This window comes from Pelobates fuscus, chromosome 7, assembly GCF_036172605.1.
Source record: "Pelobates fuscus isolate aPelFus1 chromosome 7, aPelFus1.pri, whole genome shotgun sequence".
NCBI lineage: Eukaryota > Metazoa > Chordata > Amphibia > Anura > Pelobatidae > Pelobates > Pelobates fuscus.
Genome location: NC_086323.1, coordinates 52,784,476 through 52,807,932, shown reverse-complemented (window position 1 = coordinate 52,807,932; position 23,457 = coordinate 52,784,476). Strand labels below are relative to the sequence as shown.

Here is a 23,457-nt window from a genome sequence, read left to right as displayed (position 1 = left end):
CTTCTCAGGATTTTCTCTGGAGCTTCTTGTCAGAGTTGAGCTGTAGACAATCTGTCTGTCTGTCAGTTTGTGCTGTCTTGCTTCTCAATACTGAATGCAGTCAGAGCTGCAGCTAGCTTTTATATTGACAAGTTAAAGTACTGGAGAGTTCTTGAGATTTCCTGATGCTCTCCATATATGGTAAGAAGGGGAGGGGCTGTATACAGCGTGGATTCTGTAAGAGCTGTAGACAGAGGCAGTGCTAGCAGCTTCTAGCATTAACTAGGAAGATGACATCACTAGTGGGCGGGGTCAATGTGTGTGTCTGTTCTGGAGACTGACAGAGAATTCCGAATGCTGTGGGTTATGTCAATATTGTACTTCAAACCAGAAATGTACAATATTACAGCACGCAGACATGGAGAGTGGGTTAGATAATGCTGCTGATGAGTTTATACATGCACTCATAAGGCTATATGGTTAGTGACATTCACATTTCTCCATTCTGAGATAGACACAGGTGTTTTGTTTAACCTTTTCACTGCCACAGCATTTTCTAATCTAACACAACCTACAGATCAGTTGTAACAATTTTTGTCATTCCATATAATTTGTACAACTCTTGACAACTGAAAAGAAAAATCTAAATAGTTGTCTCTCAAGTCAATTTGAACTCATCTTGAATACCAGAATGTTAAGACAAATTAACGTAACTTTGTGTAATTTTTATAAACCAAGCAGACAAGGCTGGGATTAAGTTAATACAGAAAATTTATGACAAACTTACCGTAATTTTCTTTTCCTGGCTATTTCTCATGACAGCATCACTTATGGGTAGCTCCTCCCTTAGCAGTCTCAGGACAGGAATTAATTAGATTAATTAATTAATTAGACCTATGGTATAAAGAGTCCCTCCTCCCCTTACACCACAGTCCAATTATAACGCTGAAAACAAAAAATGGGCGGGAACCCTGATGCTGCCATGAGAAATAGCCAGGAAAAGAAAATTACGGTAAGTTTGTCATAAATGTTCTGTATTCCTGGCTAATCATGGCAGCATCACTTATGGGTAATACCCAAGCTCACAGAACATAGGGTGGGAATAAAACACGAAAAATTACACTGAACAGATTCTTATGCTATGACTGAATTTAATATCAACGGGACAAAGAAACCGTAGACAAGACACTCTTCCCAAATGAGGTGGAAGGAGAATCCACATCTAGTTTGTAGTGTTTCATGAATGTCATCTGGGAAGACCAGGTGGCTGCCCTGCAAATGTCATCGTATGGAACCTCTGCCCAATTAGCCCATGAAGTCGACAATGCTCTGGTTGAATGAGCCTTTATCTTCAGTGGAGGAGAGCGATCTTTAGCGAGATATGCCTTCCTGATCACAAGAGCAATCCAACGTTTCAACGTAGATAGAGAGGCTGCCTCACCTCTCCTGGCCCCTGAAGGCAAAACGAAAAGCTGGTCAGTTTTCTCCTGTAAGGAGCAGAACATTCAAGGTACATAGACAGGCAGTTCATGACATCCAAACGTTGCTACTTAATCTCCTCTTGTGAAGATGGATTTGGGTAGAAAGAAGGAAGGACCACTTCTTGAGATAGATGAAAACGAGAGACCACTTTAGGAAGAAATGCAGGATTAGGCTTCAGGCATACCCTATCGTGTTAGAATTGTAGACAAGAAGGCAAGGTAGAGAAGGCCTTGATCTCCGAAATTCTCCTAGCGCAAGTAATTGCCACTAAAAACAATGTTTTGTAAGTGTCAGGATCGGGACAGGGATCCAACACGCAGAGTACAAACAGTAGCCAGATACGTATACCGGACCTTAGAATGGCCGGACTAACGTAAGTAGTACAGTATAGAATGGTCAAAGACAAGCCGAGGTCGAGGGTAACAGAAGACAGGTAAGCGAGAGACAAGCCGAATCAAGGGTAACAGAGATAAGCAGAGTAAGGTAAACAAGCCGGGTCAAAACCAAAAGGGATAATAGAATACACAAGCACTGAGTGACTAGAACAAGCTAGAACCACGACAGGGCAATGAGCTAATGAAAGAAGCTCTGTTAAATACCCTGTTCAGAGCAGTAACCACGCCTCCAAGGCGTCCTGATTGGTCCTGCAGCCATTGACTGACAGGTTGTTCCGGGGGAGTGTCCTGATGACTACTTCCTGCCTAGATGCTGTAAAAGGCAGTCACTCCCTCGCGGCCGGCCTAGCATGACCGGATAGACCGCGGGGAAGGGAGCCATCAGACCGTCTAGATGGAGGAACAGCTAAGTCTCTACCTCTTTTGGAGGTAGAGACCACAGGTACCCTGACAGTACCCCCCCTCTCAGATACGCCCACCGGGCGGAATGAACCGGGACGAGATGGGAAGCGAGAGTGATACGCCCTGCGGAGACTGGGAGCATGAACATCCTCCTGAGGTACCCAACTCCTCTCCTCAGGACCATATCCCTTCCAATCAACCAGATATTGTACTCTCCCCCGGGAGATTCGAGAATCAATAATAGAGTTAACCTCATACTCCTCCTGACCCTCCACCTGAACGGGGCGAGGAGGGGCTATTGTGGAGGAAAATCTGTTACATATGAGTGGTTTCAGCAATGAAACGTGAAACGAGTTCGGGATGCGTAAGGTATTAGGAAGAGCTAAACGATACGCAACTGGATTGATACGGGTCAGCACCCTGTAGGGTCCAATATAACGAGGAGCGAACTTCATGGAGGGCACTTTTAAACGGATGTTCCTCGTGCTCAGCCATACCCTATCACCTGGAACAAAGACCGGAGCCGCCCTTCTACGTTTATCAGCGTGTTTCTTGACCAACATAGAGTTGTGCACAAGGATTTGTCGAGTTTGATCCCACAACTTCCTCAAATTGGCAACATGAACATCAACCGACGGCACCCCCTGGGAAGGGGAATCCGAAGGAAGAATAGACGGATGAAAACCATAATTCATGAAGAAGGGGCTTGAATGAGTAGAATCGCAAACGAGATTGTTGTGTGCAAACTCCGCCCAAGGAATCAAACCGACCCAATCATCCTGGTGTTCAGAAACAAAGCATCGTAAATATTGTTAAATTTTCTGGTTGGTACGTTCAGCAGCTCCGTTAGACTGAGGATGATAGGCAGAAGAAAAGTTTAATTTAATACCAAGTTGAGAGCAGAAGGACCTCCAAAAGCGGGAAACAAATTGGGAGCCTCTGTCCGATACAATTTGAGAGGGTATCCCATGTAGGCGAAAAATCTCCTTAGCGAATATCTCTGCCAATTCGGGAGAAGACGGGAGTTTAGGCAGGGGAATGAAGTGTGCCATCTTAGTAAACCTGTCAACCATGGTGAGGATAACAGTCTGTCTTTTAGAGATAGGTAGATCGACAATAAAGTCCATGACCAAACAGGACCATGGTTTTTCTGGAACCTCCAAGGGGTGCAGGAATCCACATGGAAGCGTATGGGGTTGTTTGGTTTTAGTGCAAACTTCACATGAAGCGATGAACTCCTCAATATCCCTCCGTAAAGCAGGCCACCAGAAGTCCTTAGAGATCAACGCGTAAGTTTTGCGAATACCAGGATGTCCCGCCATCTTGCTATTATGTAAACACTGTAAAAGTTCCAGTTGAAGAGCAGGAGGAACGAAATGACGGCCCACAGGAGTCTGTTTAGGTGCTAGATGTTGCAACTTAATGATCTCGGCCAGTAATGGAGAATGAATCCTGAGATTCGTATTAGCAATGATATTGCATTTCGGAACTATAGAAGAAAGAACTGGTTCAGGTACAGTAGAAGGTTCATATTGGCGAGATAATGCATCGGCTTTAGAGTTTTTAGAACCAGGTCTGTAAGTCAGTACATAATTGAAGTGAGTCAGGAATAAGGACCAACGAGCTTGTCTAGAGGATAAGTGCTTAGCCTCCCCAATATAGGACAAGTTTTTGTGGTCCGTCAAAATCGTAATAGGGTGTAGGGTCCCCTCCAACAAATGTCTCCACTCCTTTAAGGCTTTAATGACTGCTAACAGTTCCCTTTCCCCGATGTCATATCTGCTCTCAGGCCCAGAAAATTTCTTAGAGAAAAAACCACAAGGGTGTAACGGTTTATCCACCCCTAACCTTTGAGACAGAACAGCCCCAACTGCTGTCTCAGAGGCATCGACCTCGAGCAAGAAAGGCAGAGTCGTATCAGGATGGACTAGAATGGGAGCCGAGGCAAAAAGTTCCTTGAGAGTCTTGAAAGCACCAAGAGCTTCCTTAGACCAGAACTTAGTATCAGCCCCTTGTTTGGTCATATTGGTAATAGGCGCAATGATAGAGGAGTATCCTTTAATGAAGCGCCTATAGTAGTTGGAAAAACCAATAAACCTTTGGATAGCCTTGAGTCCTTTGGGCAAGGGCCAGTCTAAAATAGATTGGAGTTTTACAGGATCCATTTTAAAACCCTCCCCAGAAATCACGTATCCAAGAAAGTCTACCTGAGACTGATCAAAACTGCACTTTTCCAATTTGCAATATAGACCATGTTGCAGCAGCTTGTGTAATACATTTCTGACCTGTCTATGGTGAGTCTCAATCTCCTTAGAGTGTATTAGTATGTCGTCCAGGTAAACAATAACACAATCATGCTGAAACTCCCTAAGTACCTCATTAATCAAATCTTGAAATACTGCAGGAGCATTGCATAGTCCAAATGGCATAACAGTGTATTCGTAATGGCCATACCGGGTATTGAATGCCGTCATCCACTCGTGACCTTGCTGGATTCTCACCAAATTGTAAGCCCCTCTGAGATCTAACTTGGTGAAGATTTTGGAGCCCTTAAGACGATCAAATAACTCGGTAATCAGTGGGATAGGATAGGCATTTCTGACAGTTATTTTATTCAAGCCTCGGTAATCGATACAAGGTCTCAGCGTGCCATCCTTCTTCTTAATGAAAAAGAACCCAGCCCCGGCCGGAGAAGAAGACCTCCTGATGAATCCCTTTTCTAAATTCTCCCGAATATACTCCTCTAGAACCGAGTTTTCCTGAACAGACAAAGGATATACATGGCCCCTCGGAGGCATAGTGCCGGGTAGAAGCTTAATCTTACAGTCAAATGACCTGAGTGGAGGCAAAGAATCGGCATTCTTCTTGTCAAACACTGCCCTTAAGTCTAGGTAAAGGTCTGGTATTTGTCTTTCTGTGGACTGAGTAGGATTCTCCGGTATGTTAATATTAGCTAATGGAGAAACCTTGCACAAACACCGATCCTGGCAGCCCTGGCCCCACGAGAGTATCTCTCCTAACTCCCAATCGATAATAGGGTTATGTTTTTTCAACCATGGGTACCCCAGAACTATGGGAACGGAAGGAGACAAAATGAGCAGAAGAGATAAATTCTCCACGTGTAGGATACCAACATTTAAAACAATGGGTACGGTCTCACGAAAGATAACAGGGTCTAGTAGTGGTCTACCATCTATGGCCTCAACGGCCAAAGGTGTCTCCCTTAGCTGGGATGGAAAATGTTCTTACTAGCAAAGGCTTGGTCGATAAAATTCTCAGCAGCACCGGAATCTATCAATGCCATAGCCCTTACTACTTCCTTCCCCCAAGTTAAGGAAACTGGTAGCAGAAGCCTGTGATCCTTATAATTAGGAGTAGAGGACAAAATAGAAACACCCAAGGCCTGTCCTCTAGAGGGACTTAGGTGCGAGCGTTTCCCGGGCGGTTAGAACAGTTCGAGAGTAAATGGCCCTTGGCTCCACAATACATACACAAACCCTCTCTTCTCCTGTGCTGTCTTTCCTCCTCAGAGAGGCGGGTATACCCTATCTGCATAGGTTCAGTAAGCAAAGATATCGTGGAGTCAGGACTTGGAAAAGCAGGAGCTAACCTAAAAGAAGGTCTCTGGTTCCTCTCTCGAGTGTTCTGTCTCTCTCTTAGACGTTCATCTATACGAGAGATGAACGAAATTAAATCCTCTAAATTCTCAGGGAGTTCTCTGGTAGCAATCTCATCAAGGATTACATCAGATAGGCCATTCAAAAATACATCCATATACGCCTGCTCATTCCACTTGATTTCTGCCGCCAGAGACCTGAACTCTAGTGCATAATCCACCAGTGTTCGGTTCTCCTGTCTCAGGCGCAACAGTAATCTGGCTGCATTAACCTTTCTACCTGGAGGGTCAAATGTTCTTCTAAAAGCAGCTACAAATGCGTTATAGTTATAAACTAATGGGTTATCGTTCTCCCATAGTGGGTTGGCCCATCTCAGAGCTTTCTCAATGAGTAGGGTGATAATAAATCCTACTTTTGCCCTATCTGTAGGATAAGAGCGAGGTTGCAATTCAAAGTGGATACTAATTTGGTTTAAAAAACCACGACACTTCTCAGGAGCCCCACCATAGCGTACTGGGGGGGTAATGCGAGAAGAAGCACCCACTGTGGCTACCTCTAGACCTGAACAGACAGGAGAAACAGGGGTATTACGTATCTCCTCTGGTGGGTTATTGGCACAAGCTAATAGAGCCTGTAGCGCAAGCGCCATCTGATCCATTCTGTGATCCATGGCTTCAAACCTAGGATCAGGAGCAGCCAGCTGACTGTTTGTACTTGCAGGATCCATTGGCCCTGTCGTAATGTCAGGATCGGGACAGGGATCCAACACGCAGAGTACAAACAGTAGCCAGATACGTATACCGGACCTTAGAATGGCCGGACTAACGTAAGTAGTACAGTATAGAATGGTCAAAGACAAGCCGAGGTCAAGGGTAACAGAAGACAGGTAAGCGAGAGACAAGCCGAATCAAGGGTAACAGAGATAAGCAGAGTAAGGTAAACAAGCCGGGTCAAAACCAAAAGGGATAATAGAATACACAAGCACTGAGTGACTAGAACAAGCTAGAACCACGACAGGGCAATGAGCTAATGAAAGAAGCTCTGTTAAATACCCTGTTCAGAGCAGTAACCACGCCTCCAAGGCGTCCTGATTGGTCCTGCAGCCATTGACTGACAGGTTGTTCCGGGGGAGTGTCCTGATGACTACTTCCTGCCTAGATGCTGTAAAAGGCAGTCACTCCCTCGCGGCCGGCCTAGCATGACCGGATAGACCGCGGGGAAGGGAGCCATCAGACCGTCTAGATGGAGGAACAGCTAAGTCTCTACCTCTTTTGGAGGTAGAGACCACAGGTACCCTGACAGTAAGTCAGGAGGACAGCATCCAAATTCTCAAGAGGAACGAATAGATCCTCAGTCAGGTAGTCGAGAACAAGCGGAAGGTCCCAAGGAGGGGTAGTGGATCTCGAAGGAGGTCTCAACTTGAAAGCTGCCTTGAAGAACCTGGAGATCAATGGGTCTGATGACCAAGAGGTGTTGCACAAAGCTGACAGAGCCGAAGACTGAACTTTAAGAGTGCTGATGCTAAGGCCCTTATCCAGACCTTCTTGCAGGAACTCCAAGATTTCAGTGTTGCGAGGGTGTATGAAGTCAACTTTCTTGGCCGAAGCCCACTCTTGAAACACATCCCAGATCCTATGGTAGCAGGAGGAAGTAGAAGCCTTCCTTGAGTGCAAGAGGGTATTGACCACTGCTTCTGAAAGACCTAATTGTCAAAGTCTTTCCTTTTCAAGACCCACACCCCCAATTTGAGGCATTCCGGATGAGGATGGAATACTGGGCCCTGCGTTAGCAGATCCTCCAGAACAGGCAGGGGCCAAGGCTGTTCCTGGCTCAACATTGACAATAGGGGAAACCACGGCCTTCAAGGCCAAATTGGGATTACGGCAATAACCTTCTTCCCTTCCGACCAAACTTTCCTCAGGAACCTGGTTATTATGGGGAGGGGAGGGAACGCATACCCCAGATCGAACGACCAAGGAAGAGATAGAGCATCCTGGCCCAATGCCTGACTCTCTGGGTGGAGGGAGTAGTAATTCTCCACCTGACGATTCCTGAACGAAGCCATCAGGTCGATCTGGGGCATGCCCCACCGATGGATGATCCAAGCAAAAACCAACTGGTGAAGTTTCCATTCTCCCGGGAGAATTTCTGTTCTGCTGAGAAAGTCCGCCGTTACGTTCTCTGAACCTGGGAGATAGATAGCCTTCAGTCCCTGGAGATAGGTCATGGCCATTTCCATTAAAGGAGCTAGTTCATTCAAGAGCAGTTTGCTCCTTGTGCCTCCCTGGTTGTTTACATATGAGGCAACCGCTCGGTTGTCCGTCTTGATTAACACCCAAGAATCTCTGATCTTTGGAAGGAACACCCGGACGGCCTTGGAAATAGCTCGTAGTTCTCTTAGGTTCGAATGGAGCCGACTTTCTTCTCGGGTCCACCTCCCCTGAGTCCACGAGGAATTGAGGTGGGCACCCCAACCAGAAGAACTGGCATCTGTCGTAATAATGTTCCATGGAGGCTCTTCCAAGGGGAAGCCCTTTGCTAGGTTCTTCCTGTTCTTCCACCAGTTCAACTATTTTCTCACTGGCAGTGGCAGAGATATCTTCTGTTCCCAATCCGTTTTCTCTCTGTCGAACTGGAGAAGGAAGCAACTCTGGACAGGGCGAAACTTCCATTGGGCCCACTTCACCAAACCTATCGTAGATGTTAAAGAACCCAGGAGACTCATGACTTCGCTTGCCGAGGCCCTTTCGAGAACCTGGAGCTTCTTGACTTTGTCTTTTATCTTCATGACCCTCTCTGGAGACAAAAACACACGGGCAGAAATGGTATTTATCACTGCTCCGAGGAACACGATGGTCTGAGACCATCCCCAGAACAAACAAACGGCTCACCTATGTTTTCTAGAGAGGGATCTAGCAGAGGCAGAGGGATAATCCATACCAGGCCCGGACTGGCCATCGGGCATACCGGGCAAAAGCCCGGTGGCCCGCGATGGCCGTGGGGCCGAGGCCGGCAGGGGAGAGCACAGGATCTCCCCTGCCAGCCCCTGCAGGGCCAGCGCTATCCGAGCGCCGGCCCTGCTGTGTGTCTCCATGGGCCGGTGGGGAGATCAAAGATCTCCCTTTACCGACCCAGAGACACTTCCAGGCGGCCGCTTGCTGGGGTGTGGGGGAGAGAGGCAGGAGAGAGGACCGGCGGAGCTCTATCCAGCAGCTCCGCCGGGTCCTCTCGCGAGGTCTGAGCGTTGCCGCGGTTACCGCGGCAACGCTCAGATCTCGCGAGAGTGAACTCTAGCCTGCAGGGGCTAGAGTTCACTCTCACCACTGGACCACCAGGGAAGGAGGGAAGGAAGCATGGCAGCACGGATCCCCCCATCCCCTCCCAGGATAAAGGTAAGAAGGGAGGAGGGGGGGGGGGGGATATAACTTTTTTTTTTTTTTTTTTAATTATTAATAAAAAAAATACATTTTAAATAAAAAAAATCACACTAAAAGCCCCCTCACACACATCACCCCCAGACACACACAGCACCCCCAGACACAAACACAGCACCACATGTGTGTCTGGGGGTGCTGTGTGAGTGTGTGTCTGGGTGCTATGTGTGTGTCTGGGGGTGCTGTGTGTGTCTGGGGGTGATGTGTGTGTGTCTGGGGGTGCTGTGTGTGTGTCTGGGGGTGATGTGTGTGTGGCTGGGGGTGATGTGTGTGTGTGAGGGGGCTGTTAGTGTGATTTTTTTTATTTAATACAAAAAATACTTGCATTTAAATAAAAAAACAACACTAACAGCCCCCTCACACACACATCACCCCCAGCCACACACACATCACCCCCAGACACACACATCACCCCCAGACACACACAGCACCCAGACACACACACATCACCCCCAGACACACACATCACCCCCAGACACACACACAGCACCCCCAGACACACACACAGCACCCCCAGACACACACACAGCACCCCCAGACACACACACAGCACCCCCCAGACACACACACAGCACCCCCAGACACACACACAGCACCCCCAGACACACACACAGCACCCCCAGACACACACAGCACCCCGACACAAACACAGCACCCCGACACAAACACAGCACCCCGACACAAACACAGCACCCCGACACAAACACGGCACCCCCAGACACACACAGCACCCCCAGACACAAACACAGCACCACATGTGTGTCTGGGGGTGCTGTGTGTGTCTGGGGGTGCTGTGTGTGTCTGGGGGTGCTGTGTGTGTGTCTGGGGGTGCTGTGTGTGTGTCTGGGTGCTATGTGTGTGTCTGGGGGTGATGTGTGTGTGTGTCTGGGGGTGATGTGTGTGTGGCTGGGGGTGATGTGTGTGTGTGAGGGGGCTGTTAGTGTGATTTTTGCATTTAAATAAAAAAATAACACTAACAGCCCCCTCACACACACATCACCCCCAGCCACACAGCACTCCCAGACACACACACAGCACCCCCAGACACACACACACAGCACTCAAACACACACACAGCACCCAAACACACACACAGCACCCAAACACACACACCGCACCCAAACACACACACCGCACCCAGACACACACACCGCACCCAGACACACAGAGCGCACCCAGACACACAGAGCGCACCCTCACTCACACACAGCACCCTCACTCACACACAGCACCCTCACTCACACACAGCACCCTCAGACAGACATCACCCTCGCTCACACACACACACATATATATATATATATATATTATATAAAATAACCCTCAGTGAGTTAAAAGACAAAGAAAATTAGAAACCTAGAATGTGATGGCAGATAAAAACACCCTCACACACAGCACCCCTCTTACATACACACACACTGCGCCCCTCACACATACAATACGTCCAAATATATATATATATATATATATATATATATATATACACACACACACACACACACTACAGCACCCCTCACAGTGCACCACTACACACATTACGCTCCAGATACACGCTAGATCCCTTACCCTATATGCACTCTTAATCCTCTATATACACACACACACACACACACACAAACAGAATCTCCTATACACACTCTTGGTCATTTACACACTAGATCTCCTACACACACACTGCACCACCTACACACACACTACATTCCTTGTCAGCAAACACATACAACATTCTCTAAACACACCCTCTCTACAACCCCTACACACACTACGTCTCCTACACACACACTACAACCCGTATGCACACACTCTCTACATCCCCTATAACACTATGCCCCCTATACACACACATATTACACCACAAACACAAATTAAATTGACCTATTTACACAATACCACACCACACTCTACACACATGCAATCCCACATGCACCATACACTTTCCTGGCCCTTTTGTCCTCTGGTATCTCACCTGTGGAGACACCAGAGACAATTTAAAAGCAAACACAGCGCAAGCATGTTATTAAATTTGCTTGCCCTGCGCAGAACAAATACAGGGCCTTTTTCTAATGCCAGAGCTCTTCAGCGGGGCTCTGTGTATTGAACCAACATGCTCACTTTGAGAGGGGGCGTGATTGTCATTAGTGATGACAAAACACACCCTCTCTGGCCCCGCCCCCTTCTTAGGGGGCCGCTCTGATTGAAAAATGCCCGGGCCTAATTTTTTTCCCAGTCCGGCCCTGATCCATACTATGAAAAGGAACAAAGGAAAATTCAGAACACAATCTCAATAATTTAAAAAAGGCAAACTGGAAAGCAAACCCCAAGCCCCCAGCAAAAACCATGGAAAATAGGCAATCCTACCTCATAACGGCAGAAAACACACTCCAGGTAGCCAGGAGACAGCACAGAAGGAGAACTGGTGAGAATTCAGACCGCAAATCAGAAGTTCCGAACAGCTGACAGGCAAGTGTCAGCATTCCCCAGTTTAAATACCTCCGCGCCCGGTTCGCGCATGCGCAGAGCGCTGGAACGCACGCCATGCGTTCCAAGCCTCGCGGCCGGCGCGAGGCACTTCTGGGTTCGGCAATTCCGCGGCTGGAACGCACACCGCGGAAAACAGCAACGCTGGCCGAGGAAGACCAGAATACAGCCCCCACAAGGACAGCAACTCCCAGTAAGCCCCCAGGGGCAACACAGGGCATGCAGGCAGGAACAACAACTCCCAATAGAGCACAATAGAACCATCCACCAGGATGACTGCAGTATGGATCCCCAAAGCACTGCCAACAAGGTAAGGGGGGGATTTCGACCACAATTACTAGGGGCACTTCCAATAACAAGGGAGAATTTTTAAGGATAACCAACCCCAGGAAGCTTAGAACAGTGTCTCCCTCAGAACACTAGACATACATCCCACGCAGCAGTTCAGTACTTACTCTGAACCTGACCCAGTTAGTCCTGCTCATGCAGGCTGTTTACAGGGTCCTTCAAATGAAGAGAGGCTGAACTTCATTTGGAACGAACCCACGACAAACGCAGGAAGGTGGCCATAAAATAAAAAGTAAAAAGTCCTGTAGAACTTGCTAAGGACAGGAAAAAAGACTGTGGTGTAAGGGGAGGAGGGACTCTTTATACCATAGGTCTAATTAATTAATTAATCTAATTAATTCCTGTCCTGAGACTGCTAAGGGAGGAGCTACCCATAAGTGATGCTGCCATGATTAGCCAGGAAAGTATTATTTTTTTTAATGATTAATTACATAATTATTTTTTTCAATTTGCTATTTTTTAATTAAAAAAAAATCCAAAGTCATCTTAAATATAACAAAAACAAAATAGTTTTTTTCATCAGCACAATGTCAACTTCTCATAGACACCAAAATCTAAGTAAAATTAGTTAGTGACAACATATAATTGAATTAACTTACTTTTTAAGGATTTTAATATTTAATGTTAAAAAAGCAAAAGAGGTAGATACATGTGAATGAGCACTAAAGCTGACAATAAAATGTTTTTGTATCCCCCCTCCTGCTTATCTATTTGCAGGAAGGGAGTTATAATGAGTTATTCCTTGGTGGTCCATGTCAGTATCTAATAGTATCCCTGGTGGTCCAGGGAAGGAAGCGTCTGGTCTGCACCTTCAGCTGGCGCAGACCACAATATGCACATTTCCAACTGGCACTCAGTGAATGAGCCTGAACGTTGCCATGGTAACCTGTCAACAGTGCTCTGATTCATTTACTGAGTGTAGGGACCGTGAGGGACTGTTCAAAGTAGTCTGCACCAGCCATAGATGCAGACCACACTAGCTCTAGAAAGATTTGTCTGATATCTAATAGATTGCTAAATAAGTGGTATATTAAGTAGCAGTTTTGTGAACGGAAACCCTCTCCCATTCCCCCTGACAGGCGACATCCAGGGAGTGGTCGCTATCCCGACTCTTGAGAGCCTGGCAGTTCCGCCTGTGTTTTTGAATGTGCAGATTTCAAAATAGCAAACTAAATTTTTTTTAAATTATAGTCTTTAATCTTTTAGTACAACTTCCCCCGGCCCCCTAAAACATAAAAACATGACCTGCCTGCGCACTATCCCAAATCCCAATGTAAATTTAAATAACAGTTTTTATTCCTACGGCAATGGTTATTAATGTGTAAGGGCACCTGCTTTGTTGAGATAAACCTCTTAGGTGAGTCTTACACTAACAATTCACCTTGCTGCTTTCTGCTAAAAGGCAAAATCTCGAATGTGTCAGAAAGGAGTATTTTTATGAGCCCCTATGCACTTATTAACTATTAATATGGTGAGGTTAGTTTTTGTTTGGTTGCGTTCTGTATGTATTTGGGTTGAAGAACACTGTATCCATGGAACCCATTTACAAGTAGTGAGAGTCTGAGCACAGGGCTTATTTCTGTGATTTTTAATCTTTTAGTAACAAAAGTGGATGAGATGGGTATGTTTTCAAGTAAATATACATTACATGATTTTGTCTTGCAGCTGACCTCAACATTGTTTCATAAAAAGCGGAATATTTATTAAAAAATGATCATTTATACTTTATGTAACTCTGTTTATCAAACACAGACATCAGGTTATAACTACTGACACCATAATAAAACGGTCATTCCAAATGTCATTTAGTTGTGGAGAGGTGTTACACTGGATTGTTTATCGACCTTTTACAGGACGGGTCCCAATGAATGTGGAATACAATGAAACCAGTCCATAAATGATAAATGATGTCCCTTCCAAAGAGTGTTTAGTATAGGAGAGGTGGTGTTAGCAGGGGTTCTGAGTGTTCCTCTAACCTGGGCTGAGAGATACCATGAGCTGAAATCAAACCATCTATTGAGGTTTGAAAGTTGTTTTGTTTGGGGTTCATGGAATAACGGTCCAAGTCATTTTACACTTTTACACCTTTAATATTCACTTTATTATTTTATGGTTCTTGTAGAGTGCTGCCATTTCTTGTTTGCTGTCCATTGATATCTAAGAGATTAAGCATATTCACATTTCTTACTATTAGTGACATATTATTAATATAGTGGGAAATGTATATTTTTTATGGAAAACATTTCTATTGTAAAACATGTATAATGTTATTGTTCATTAAACAAAACACTCTCAGATAACATATAGATATGAAAGAAAAAACTATTTATTAAAAAGTAACAAAATAGAATAATAGAATGGTTTTAAAACAACAATTGATGTAAAACAGTCCTTTAAAGTTGTCAGGAAGCATTTAGTCCATTCTCTGGATCTCCGCTCACACTGCTGTTCTGGGGCTCAGGAGGAATCCCTTCTCCATTTACTGGTGTCCGGTTCATGGTGATGGCGATGGGTCTCTCTTTAGCAGCTGGCAGTGCCAGACGAGGAGCCTGAATAAGGAGCTGTCCGTCTTCAGACAGGGAACACAGCACTTCCTCAGGATTCACATCTTCTGGGAGCTCAACTTCTCTCTTCCACTCTCTGTATTCTTGGAAGTAGCTCCCATCCTCGGTGTCCCTTTTCTGGTCATGTTTTCCAGTCACAATCAGTCTCTTTCCTGCAGTTTTCACAGTCAGTTCATCGGGAGAGAAGGGACTCACATTCAGGCTGAGCTCAAAGTGCTCCTTCCCCTCTTTGTCAGTTTTGGGAGAGTCCTGCTCACTGTTTCTGTCCCCAGTCTGCCTGCTCTGTGCTAGTCTCCTTGTCATGTCCATGTCCTGAGAGAGGAGCCGATAAGCCTGGTTCACACGTTGCATTCTCCTCTCCATCTCGTTCCTCATGCTCAGCATGTCATCTTCCAGCTGCCCAAAGATGAGCCGTGTGGCTGGCCAGAGCGTGAGTGCAGGCTCTCTGTAGACACACAGAGGTGTGTGAGAGGGCTGGAGGAGGCTGATAGGAAACATCTTCTCAGGATTTTCTCTGGAGCTTCTTGTCAGAGTTGGGCTGTAGACAATCTGTCTGTCTGTCAGTTTGTGCTGTCTTGCTTCTCAGTACTGAATGCAGTCAGAGCTGCAGCTGGCTTTTATATTGACAAGTTAAAGTACTGGAGAGTTCTTGAGATTTCCTGGTGGTCTCCATATATGGTATAAAGGGGAGGGGCTGTGTACAGCGTGGATTCTGTAAGAGGTGTAAACAGAGGCAGTGCTAGCAGCTTCTAGCATTAACTAGGAAGGTGACATCACTAGTGGGCAGGGTTAAAGTGTGTGTCTGTTCTGGAGACTGACAGAGAATTCCGAATGCTGTGTGTAATGTCAATATTATAATTCAAACCAGAAATGTACAATATCACAGCACGCAGACATGGAGAGAGGGTTAGATAATGCTGCTGATGAGTTTATACATGCACCCATAAGGTTATGGTTAGTGACATTCACATTTCTCCATTCTGAGATAGACATTGGTGTTTTGTTTAACCTTTTCACTGCCATAGGATTTTCTAATCTAACACACCCTACAGATCAGTTGTAACTATTTTTGTCATTCCATATAATTTGTAAAACTCTTTAGACAACTGAAAAGAAAAATCTAAATAGTTGTCTCTCAAGTCAATTTGAACTCATCTTGAATACCAGAATGTTAAGACAAATTAAGTAACTTTGTGTAATTTTTATAAACCAAGCAGACAATACTGGGATTAAGTTAAAGTATTATTTTTTTTAATGATTAACTATAATAATTTTTTTTTCAATTTGTTATTTTTTATTTAAAAAAACAATCCAAAGTCATATTAAATATAACAAAAACTAAATAGTTTCTTTTCATCAGCACAATGTCAACTTCTCATAGACACCGAAATCTAAGTAAAATTAGTTAGTGACAACATATAATTGAATTAACTTACTTTTTAAGGATTTTAATATTTAATGTTAAAAAAGCAAAAGAGGTATATACATGTTAATGAGCACTAAAGCTGACAATAAAATGTTTTTGTATCCCCCCTCCTGCTTATCTATTTGCAGGAAGGGCGTTATAATGAGTTATTCATTGGTGGTCCACGTCAGCATCCAATAGTGTCCCTGGCGGTCCAGTGAAGGAAGGGTCTGGTCTGCACCTTCAGCTGGTACTCAGTGAATGAGCCTAAACGTTGCCATGTTAATCTGTCAACAGTGCTCTGATTCATTTACTGAGCGTAGGGACCATGAGGGAGTGTTCAAAGTAGTCTGGACCAGCCACAGGTGCAGACCACACTAGCTCCAGAAAGATTTGTCTGATATCTAATAGATTACCAAATAAGTGGTATTTTAAGTAGCAGTTTTGTAAACGGAAACTCTTTTCCATTCCCCCTGACAGGCGACATCAAGGGAGAGGTCGCTATCCCGACTCTTGCGACCCTGGCAGTTCCGCCTGTGTTTGTGAATGTGCAGATTGTTGCTCTTACCTGGTTCATGTTTTCAAAATAGCAAACAAAATAACTAAAAATTATAGTCTTTAATCTTTAGTACAAAGGAGTATTTTTATGAGCCCCTATACACTTATTAACTATTAATATGGTGAGGTTAGTTTTTGTTTGGTTGCGTTCTGTATGTATTTGGGTTGAAGAACACTGTATCCATGGAACCCATTTACAAATAGTGAGAGTCTGAGCACAGGGCTTATTTCTGTGATTTTTATTCTTTTAGTAACAAAAGTGGATGATATGGGTATGTTTTCAAGTAAATATACATTACATGATTTTATCTTGCAGCTGACCTCAACATTGTTTAATAAAAAGCGGAATATTTATTAAAAAATGGTCATTTATACTTTATGTAACTCTGTTTATCAAACACAGACATCAGGTTATAACTACCGACACCATAATAAAACTGTCATTCCAAATGTCATTTAGTTGTGGAGAGGTGTTACACTGGATTGTTTATCGACCTTTTACAGGACGGGTCCCAATGAATGTGGAATACAATGAAACCAGTCCATAAATGATAAATGATGTCCCTTCCAAAGAGTGTTTAGTATAGGAGAGGTGGTGTTAACAGGGGCTCTGTGTGTTCCTCTAACCTGGGCTGAGAGATACCATGAGCTGAAATCAAACCATCTATTGAGGTTTGAAAGTTGCTTTGTTTGGGGTTCATGGAATAATGGTCCAAGTCATTTATGGAGTAACGTGTGATTTACCCAAATTACACTTTTACACCTTAATATTCACTTTATTATTTTATGGTTCTTGTAGAGTGCTGCCATTTCTTGTTTGCTGTCCATTGATATCTAAGAGATTAAGCACATTCACATTTCTTACTATTAGTGACATATTATTATTATTATAATGGGAAATGTATATTTTTTATGGAAAACATTTCTGTTGTAAAACATGTATAATGTTATTGTTCATTAAACAAAACACTCTCAGATAACATATAGATATTAAAGAAATAAACTATTTATTAAAAAGTAACAAAATAGAATAATAGAATGGTTTTAAAACAACAATTGATGTAAAAACAGTCCTTTAAAGTTGTCAGGAAGCATCTAGTCCATTCTCTGGTTCTCCGCTCACACTGCTGTTCTGTGGCTCAGGAGGAATCCCCTCTCCATTTACTGGTGTCCGGTTCATGGTGATGGCGATGGGTCTCTCTTTAGCAGCTGGCAGTGCCAGACGAGGAGCCTGAATAAGGAGCTGTCCGTCTTCAGACAGGGAACACAGCACTTCCTCTGGATTCACATTTTCTGGGAGCTCAACTTCTCTCTTCCATTCTCTGTATTCATGGAAGTAGCTCCCATCCTCGGTGTCCCTTTTCTGGTCATGTTTTCCCGTCACAATCAGTCTCTTTCCTGCAGTTTTCACAGTCAGTTCATCAGGAGAGAAGGGACTCACATTCAGGCTGAGCTCAAAGTGCTCCTTCCCCTCTTTGTCAGTTTTGAGAGAGTCCTGCTCACTCTTTCTGTCCCCAGTCTGCCTGCTCTGTGCTAGTCTCCTTGTCATATCCATGTCCTGAGAGAGGAGCCGATAAGTCTGGTTCACACGTTGCATTCTCCTCTCCATCTCGTTCCTCATGCTCAGCATGTCATCTTCCAGCTGCCCAAAGATGAGCCGTGTGGCTGGCCAGAGCGTGAGTGCAGGCTCTCTGCAGACACACAGAGGAGTGTGAGAGGGCTGGAGGAGGCTGATAGGAAACATCTTCTCAGGATTTTCTCTGGAGCTTCTTGTCAGAGTTGGGCTGTAGACAATCTGTCTGTCTGTCAGTTTGTGCTGTCTTGCTTCTCAGTACTGAATGCAGTCAGAGCTGCAGCTCGCTTTAATATTGACAAGTTAAAGTACTGGAGAGTTCTTGAGATTTCCTGATGCGCTCCATATATGGTATGAAGGGGGAGGGGCTGTGTACAGCGTGGCTTCTGTAAGAGGTGTAAACAGAGGCAGTGCTAGCAGCTTCTAGCATTAACTAGGACGGTGACATCGCTATTGGGCGGGGTCAAAGAGTGTGTCTGTTCTGGAGACTGACAGAGAATTCCGAATGCTGTGTGTTATGTCAATATTGTACTTCAAACCAGAAATATACAATATTACAGCACGCAGACATGGAGAGAGGGTTAGATAATGCTGCTGATGAGTTTATATATGCACCTATATTATAACACCTGGTTATATGGTAAGTGATGTTCACATTTCTCCATTCTGAGATAGATATAGGTGTTTCGTTTAACCTTTTCACTGCCATAGCATTTTCTAATCTAACACAACCTACAGATCAGCTGTAACTATTTTTGTCATTCCATATAATTTGTAAAACTCTTTAGACAACTGAAAAGAAAAATCTAAATAGTTGTCTCTCAAGTCAATTTGAACTCATTGTGAATACCAAAATGTTAAGACAAATTAACGTAACTTTGTGTAATTTTTATAAACCAAGCAGACAAGGCTCGGTTTATTAAAATAAATTGTTATATTTTTTTATTTTAATTTTTTTAATTCTTTATTTTTGTCATGCAGGTGGGTACATTTCAACATCAGACACCACAACAGCGTTCACGTTATAGACATGCTAAATAGTGGCACGGTTATCTGCACATTATTTTATGGTACATGAACATCAATATACAAAGGTTTAGCATAGCTTGGAGGTGTTCATGGTAGAACGTAGTGTTTCTCTGAAGTGGATAGTGGCCTACGCAAGGTTTAAGAATGTCATACGTGTCGCGTTTAGCTGGACTTAAAATAAAAACACAATTTTTTGTGTACGTGGAGTAATGTGTAAAATGATACAGAGCACTCTGATTGGTGGATTAAGTAACCAATCAGAGTTTAAAGAGTCAAATTACACAGCGTGGGAAAATTCCAAGCCAACCAATCAGAGTGCTGTGACAGGTAAATGTAGAGACTTACCTGTCAGTCTCTTCATTTACCTGTCAGAGCACTCTGATTGGATGGCTTAAATCCACCAATCAGAGTGCTCTGAGCCTAATTGCAGGGCAGGGCAAGGCTTTGGGTGAAGAAGGATTATTATTTTTTTTTTAAGTGCGTTGGTTATTATGGATTTTGATTTGGCCTTTTTTGGCTGAAAAAATAAGATTTTAGAAGAAAGAAAACATCAAATGGTAAGTTTTATTTTATCTTTTTTTAACAGGTATTTAGTTAATGCCCCCCCCCTCATTATTTTTAGGATGAGGGGGGTAGGTAAGGGGTTATTTTTTTGGGGGGAGAGGGGGTTGATTAGGGGTTTGGGGACCCCTAGTCACCTGGGGGGTGTTACATTTTTATTTAGGGCCCCCACCCGCTGTTTTGCGGGCCACGGGGGAGGACATTAGGTCCCCTCCCTAATTGGTATTTAGGGCCCCCACCCACCGCTCAGGGGAGGGGGCCAGGGGGAAGCACATTTGGTCCACCCCCCATTATTCTGATTTAGGGCCCCCACAGGCAGCTCAGGGGTGGGGGCTGGGCGGGAGGACAATATGCCCCCCCCCATTATTTTACTTTAGGGCCCCCACCTGCCGCTCAGGGGTGGGCCCCGGGGGGAGGACAATAGGTCCCCCCCTTATTCTAATTTTGGGCCCTCAACCACCGCTCGTGGGGTGGGATAATAGGTCCCCCCTTATTTTACTTTAGGGCCCCCACCTGCCGCTCAGGGGTGGGCCCCGGGGGAGGACAATAGGTCCCCCCCTTATTCTAATTTTGGGCCCTCAACCACCGCTCGTGGGGTGGGATAATAGGTCCCCCCTTATTTTACTTTAGGGCCCCCACCCGCCGTTCAGGGGTGGGGGCCGGGCAATGGGTCCCCCCTTCAGGTTAGAAGCCCCCACTCGCGCAGCACGGGTGGGGGCTTGGGAGGGGGGACGTAGGCTGCTCACTGTTTAATAGACATGCCCCTACTCGCGGTATAGCGAGTAGGGCCATAGTTTACTAATATGAAGTAATCTTTACTTAGTATTAGTAAATTTGGCTGAAAGACCAATTCAGATAGTTCAGCCTTTTAGTAGATAGCTTCATAATACCGTGGGAATTAGGGAGTTATCTACTTATTCATTCCTGTCATTCCATTGACAGGCTAAGTAACTTACATTTTATATGAATGTATGTTACTTGATTGTTGTAAGTGCTGCAGCTGAATCTTACAGCTGAATCCTGGCTATGTTTGTATACTTTTTATTTAAACTTGTATACAGTGTAACATTCTTCTTCTTCCACTGGGTAAGTATATTAGTACTTAGGCAATACTGTGCTTCGGAACCTCGGAAATTCGGAACTTCGGAAAGTCGGTAATTTTGGAACTTCGGGACTTCGGCAATTCATCTATTCGGATATTTGGAAGTAACCGAATGACCGAATTACCCGAAATTGCACATCTCAAGTGTTGCACATCTCTAGTGTTTGGCCCCTTGGCTGCCCCAGAGAGGTGTAATGTGTGAGATCAAAGTGTGCCTTCAGTAAAAACCATATAAAACAGTATTAAAGGACCACTCTAGTGCCAGGAAAACATACTCGTTTTCCTGGCACTAGAGTGCCCTGAGGGTGCCCCCACCCTCAGGGACCCACTCCCGCCCGGCTCTGGAAAGGGGAAAGTGTTTAAAACTTACCTTTTTCCAGCGGTGGGCGGAGAGCTCTCCTCCTCCGATCCTCCTCTTCTCCTCCCCGTCGGCTGAATGCGCACGCGCGGCACGAGCTGCGCGCGCATTCAGCCGGTCACATAGGAAAGCATTCATAATGCTTTCCTATGGACGCTTGCGTGCTCTCACTGTGAAAATCACAGTGAGAATCACGCAAGCGCCTCTAGCGGCTGTCAGTGAGACAGCCACTAGAGGAAATAGGGGAAGGCTTAACCCATTCACAAACATAGCAGTTTCTCTGAAACTGCTATGTTTATGAAAAAATGGGTTAACCCTAGAAGGACCTGGCACCCAGACCACTTCATTAAGCTGAAGTGGTCTGGGTGCCTAGAGTGGTCCTTTAACGATAAAACCAAAACCCAATGTAGCATAATGCAAAAGTTCACATTTATATGATGATATTGTAGCATTTAGTGTCTCCATTGAGTGGATTGGAGCCGGTGGGTGTATATGTGCTCTGGACTGGCGGACATAGGTGGGTGGGTTACTCTTTTGTAGCCCATATAACCCCTAGGCCAGGGATGGGGGGATGGGAGGAAACAATGTTGGAAACTGTTATCCTGTCTGAGGGAGGGTAATGAGCTTATTTAACTCTATGTGTGAGTGGGGATGTGGGCTTTTTGCTTTACGTGGTGTGTGCATCCAAAATACTTAAGTCCTGAGTTGGGCCCGTGAGAGGCACTCCCTTGTAAAGTCAGGTCTTGGCTCTGTCATGTGTGCCCAGGGCGACCTGTCTGGGCACAAATTCCGATGAAGGTCCCGGGTTTCATCCCTGGGTTGGCTGGTGTGCTGTGCCTGGTGCATCAATGTTGAGGGAGTGATGGGGGATTCCCAATCGTTGCAGGGTCGTTGCAGCTTCCCGGAGGTCTCTGATGATGTGGGTTGAGGTACCGTGGAGGATCGAGAGGGTACGAGATGGGCGCCATCTATAGGTGAGGTTGTTCTGTCGCAGAAGGGTGGTGAGCAGTCACATTTCCCGGTGCCATGCCAGAGTGCTACCGCTGAGATCCGCATAAAATGTCAGTGACAGGAGGGTTTTTTGTGTCTTAGGGATTGAGGTGGGTATGATCAGGAACAACAGAGTGTGAGGGATATGAGGTAGTTGTGTACCTGTCACAGTATTGATCATTTTCACAATGTTTGTCCAGTATCGTTGCATGAGCAGGCAGTGCCACCAGATGTGTGTGAGGGACACCTTCGGTTAGGAGCACTTCCAGTAGACATCTGGTGTGTTTGGGAAAATGTGGTGGATTTTGGCAGGAGAGTAGTGCCACCTGGATATTCTCTTATATCCACTTTCTCGGATTGTGGTGCATGTGGATGCCGCGTGGATTTGTGAGAGGGCGGTCCGCCATTGGGGTATTGTAATTTGTATGTTCAGGTCTGTTTTCCAGGCATCTGTGTAGCACTACGACACATACTCCTAACACAACCACCTGAGGGGCCAGACTACGCATCAAGAACGACTACATAAACCACTTAGAAAGCCCAAACTTGTCCGCCCGCTACGCACACACACACTAGTCCACAACTACCATCATGGGGGGCCACCTCTGGCATATGGCTTATCTAAGATATACCCACATAATTGCATGAGGGTGGGAGAGAACAACACAACACTAACTACACAGCAACCATGGCACTGCTCAGGGATACTGCCCCAGAACCCACGACTAATTTGGGTAAAAGGAATCGCCTAATCTCAGGATCAGTTTGAGTCTCAGCCTTAGATTTAGTTCTAGTATAAGTTATAGGTGGTACAATAACAATTGTATAACTCTTGCAAAACTTTATCTTCTATTAATGTGTATCAATTTCAAAAATGTCTCTATCCAGAATGTAGCTATCTAATGCGATGTCAGTTGTCTCCCTTGAAGCAAATGTAAACGCAAACATCCCCCTTTCCCCCCTTTTTTTTTTACTTCTGTACCCTCGTACTGTGATGATGTTTATTCTTGAAAAAACAATAAAAACCTTTAAAAAAAAGAAAGAAAGAAAAAGTCAGTGACATGTCATTTCCTGGTGCCATGCCAGAGTGCTACCGCTGAGATCTGCATAAAATATCAGTGACATGTCTTTGAAGATGTAAGGTGAGTTGCTCCGCAGCACATTTAGGAAAGCTGCCTTGTC

The 23,457-nt window shown here is 45.0% G+C and overlaps 2 protein-coding genes across 2 annotated transcripts; both read right to left on the bottom strand.

Moving 5' to 3' along the window:
* Window positions 1–14,537: 14,537 nt before the first annotated feature.
* Window positions 14,538–15,330, bottom strand: LOC134569136 (heat shock protein 30C-like). The gene has a single exon (XM_063428044.1). It carries the CDS (start codon window positions 15,195–15,197, stop codon window positions 14,538–14,540), a length of 660 nt encoding a protein of 219 aa, XP_063284114.1. The 5' UTR covers window positions 15,198–15,330.
* Window positions 15,331–17,746: 2,416 nt separating this feature from the next.
* On the bottom strand, window positions 17,747–18,558 carry LOC134569135 (heat shock protein 30C-like). The gene has a single exon (XM_063428043.1). The coding sequence runs from the start codon at window positions 18,404–18,406 to the stop codon at window positions 17,747–17,749; it is 660 nt and encodes a 219-aa protein (XP_063284113.1). The 5' UTR covers window positions 18,407–18,558.
* Window positions 18,559–23,457: the final 4,899 nt, after the last annotated feature.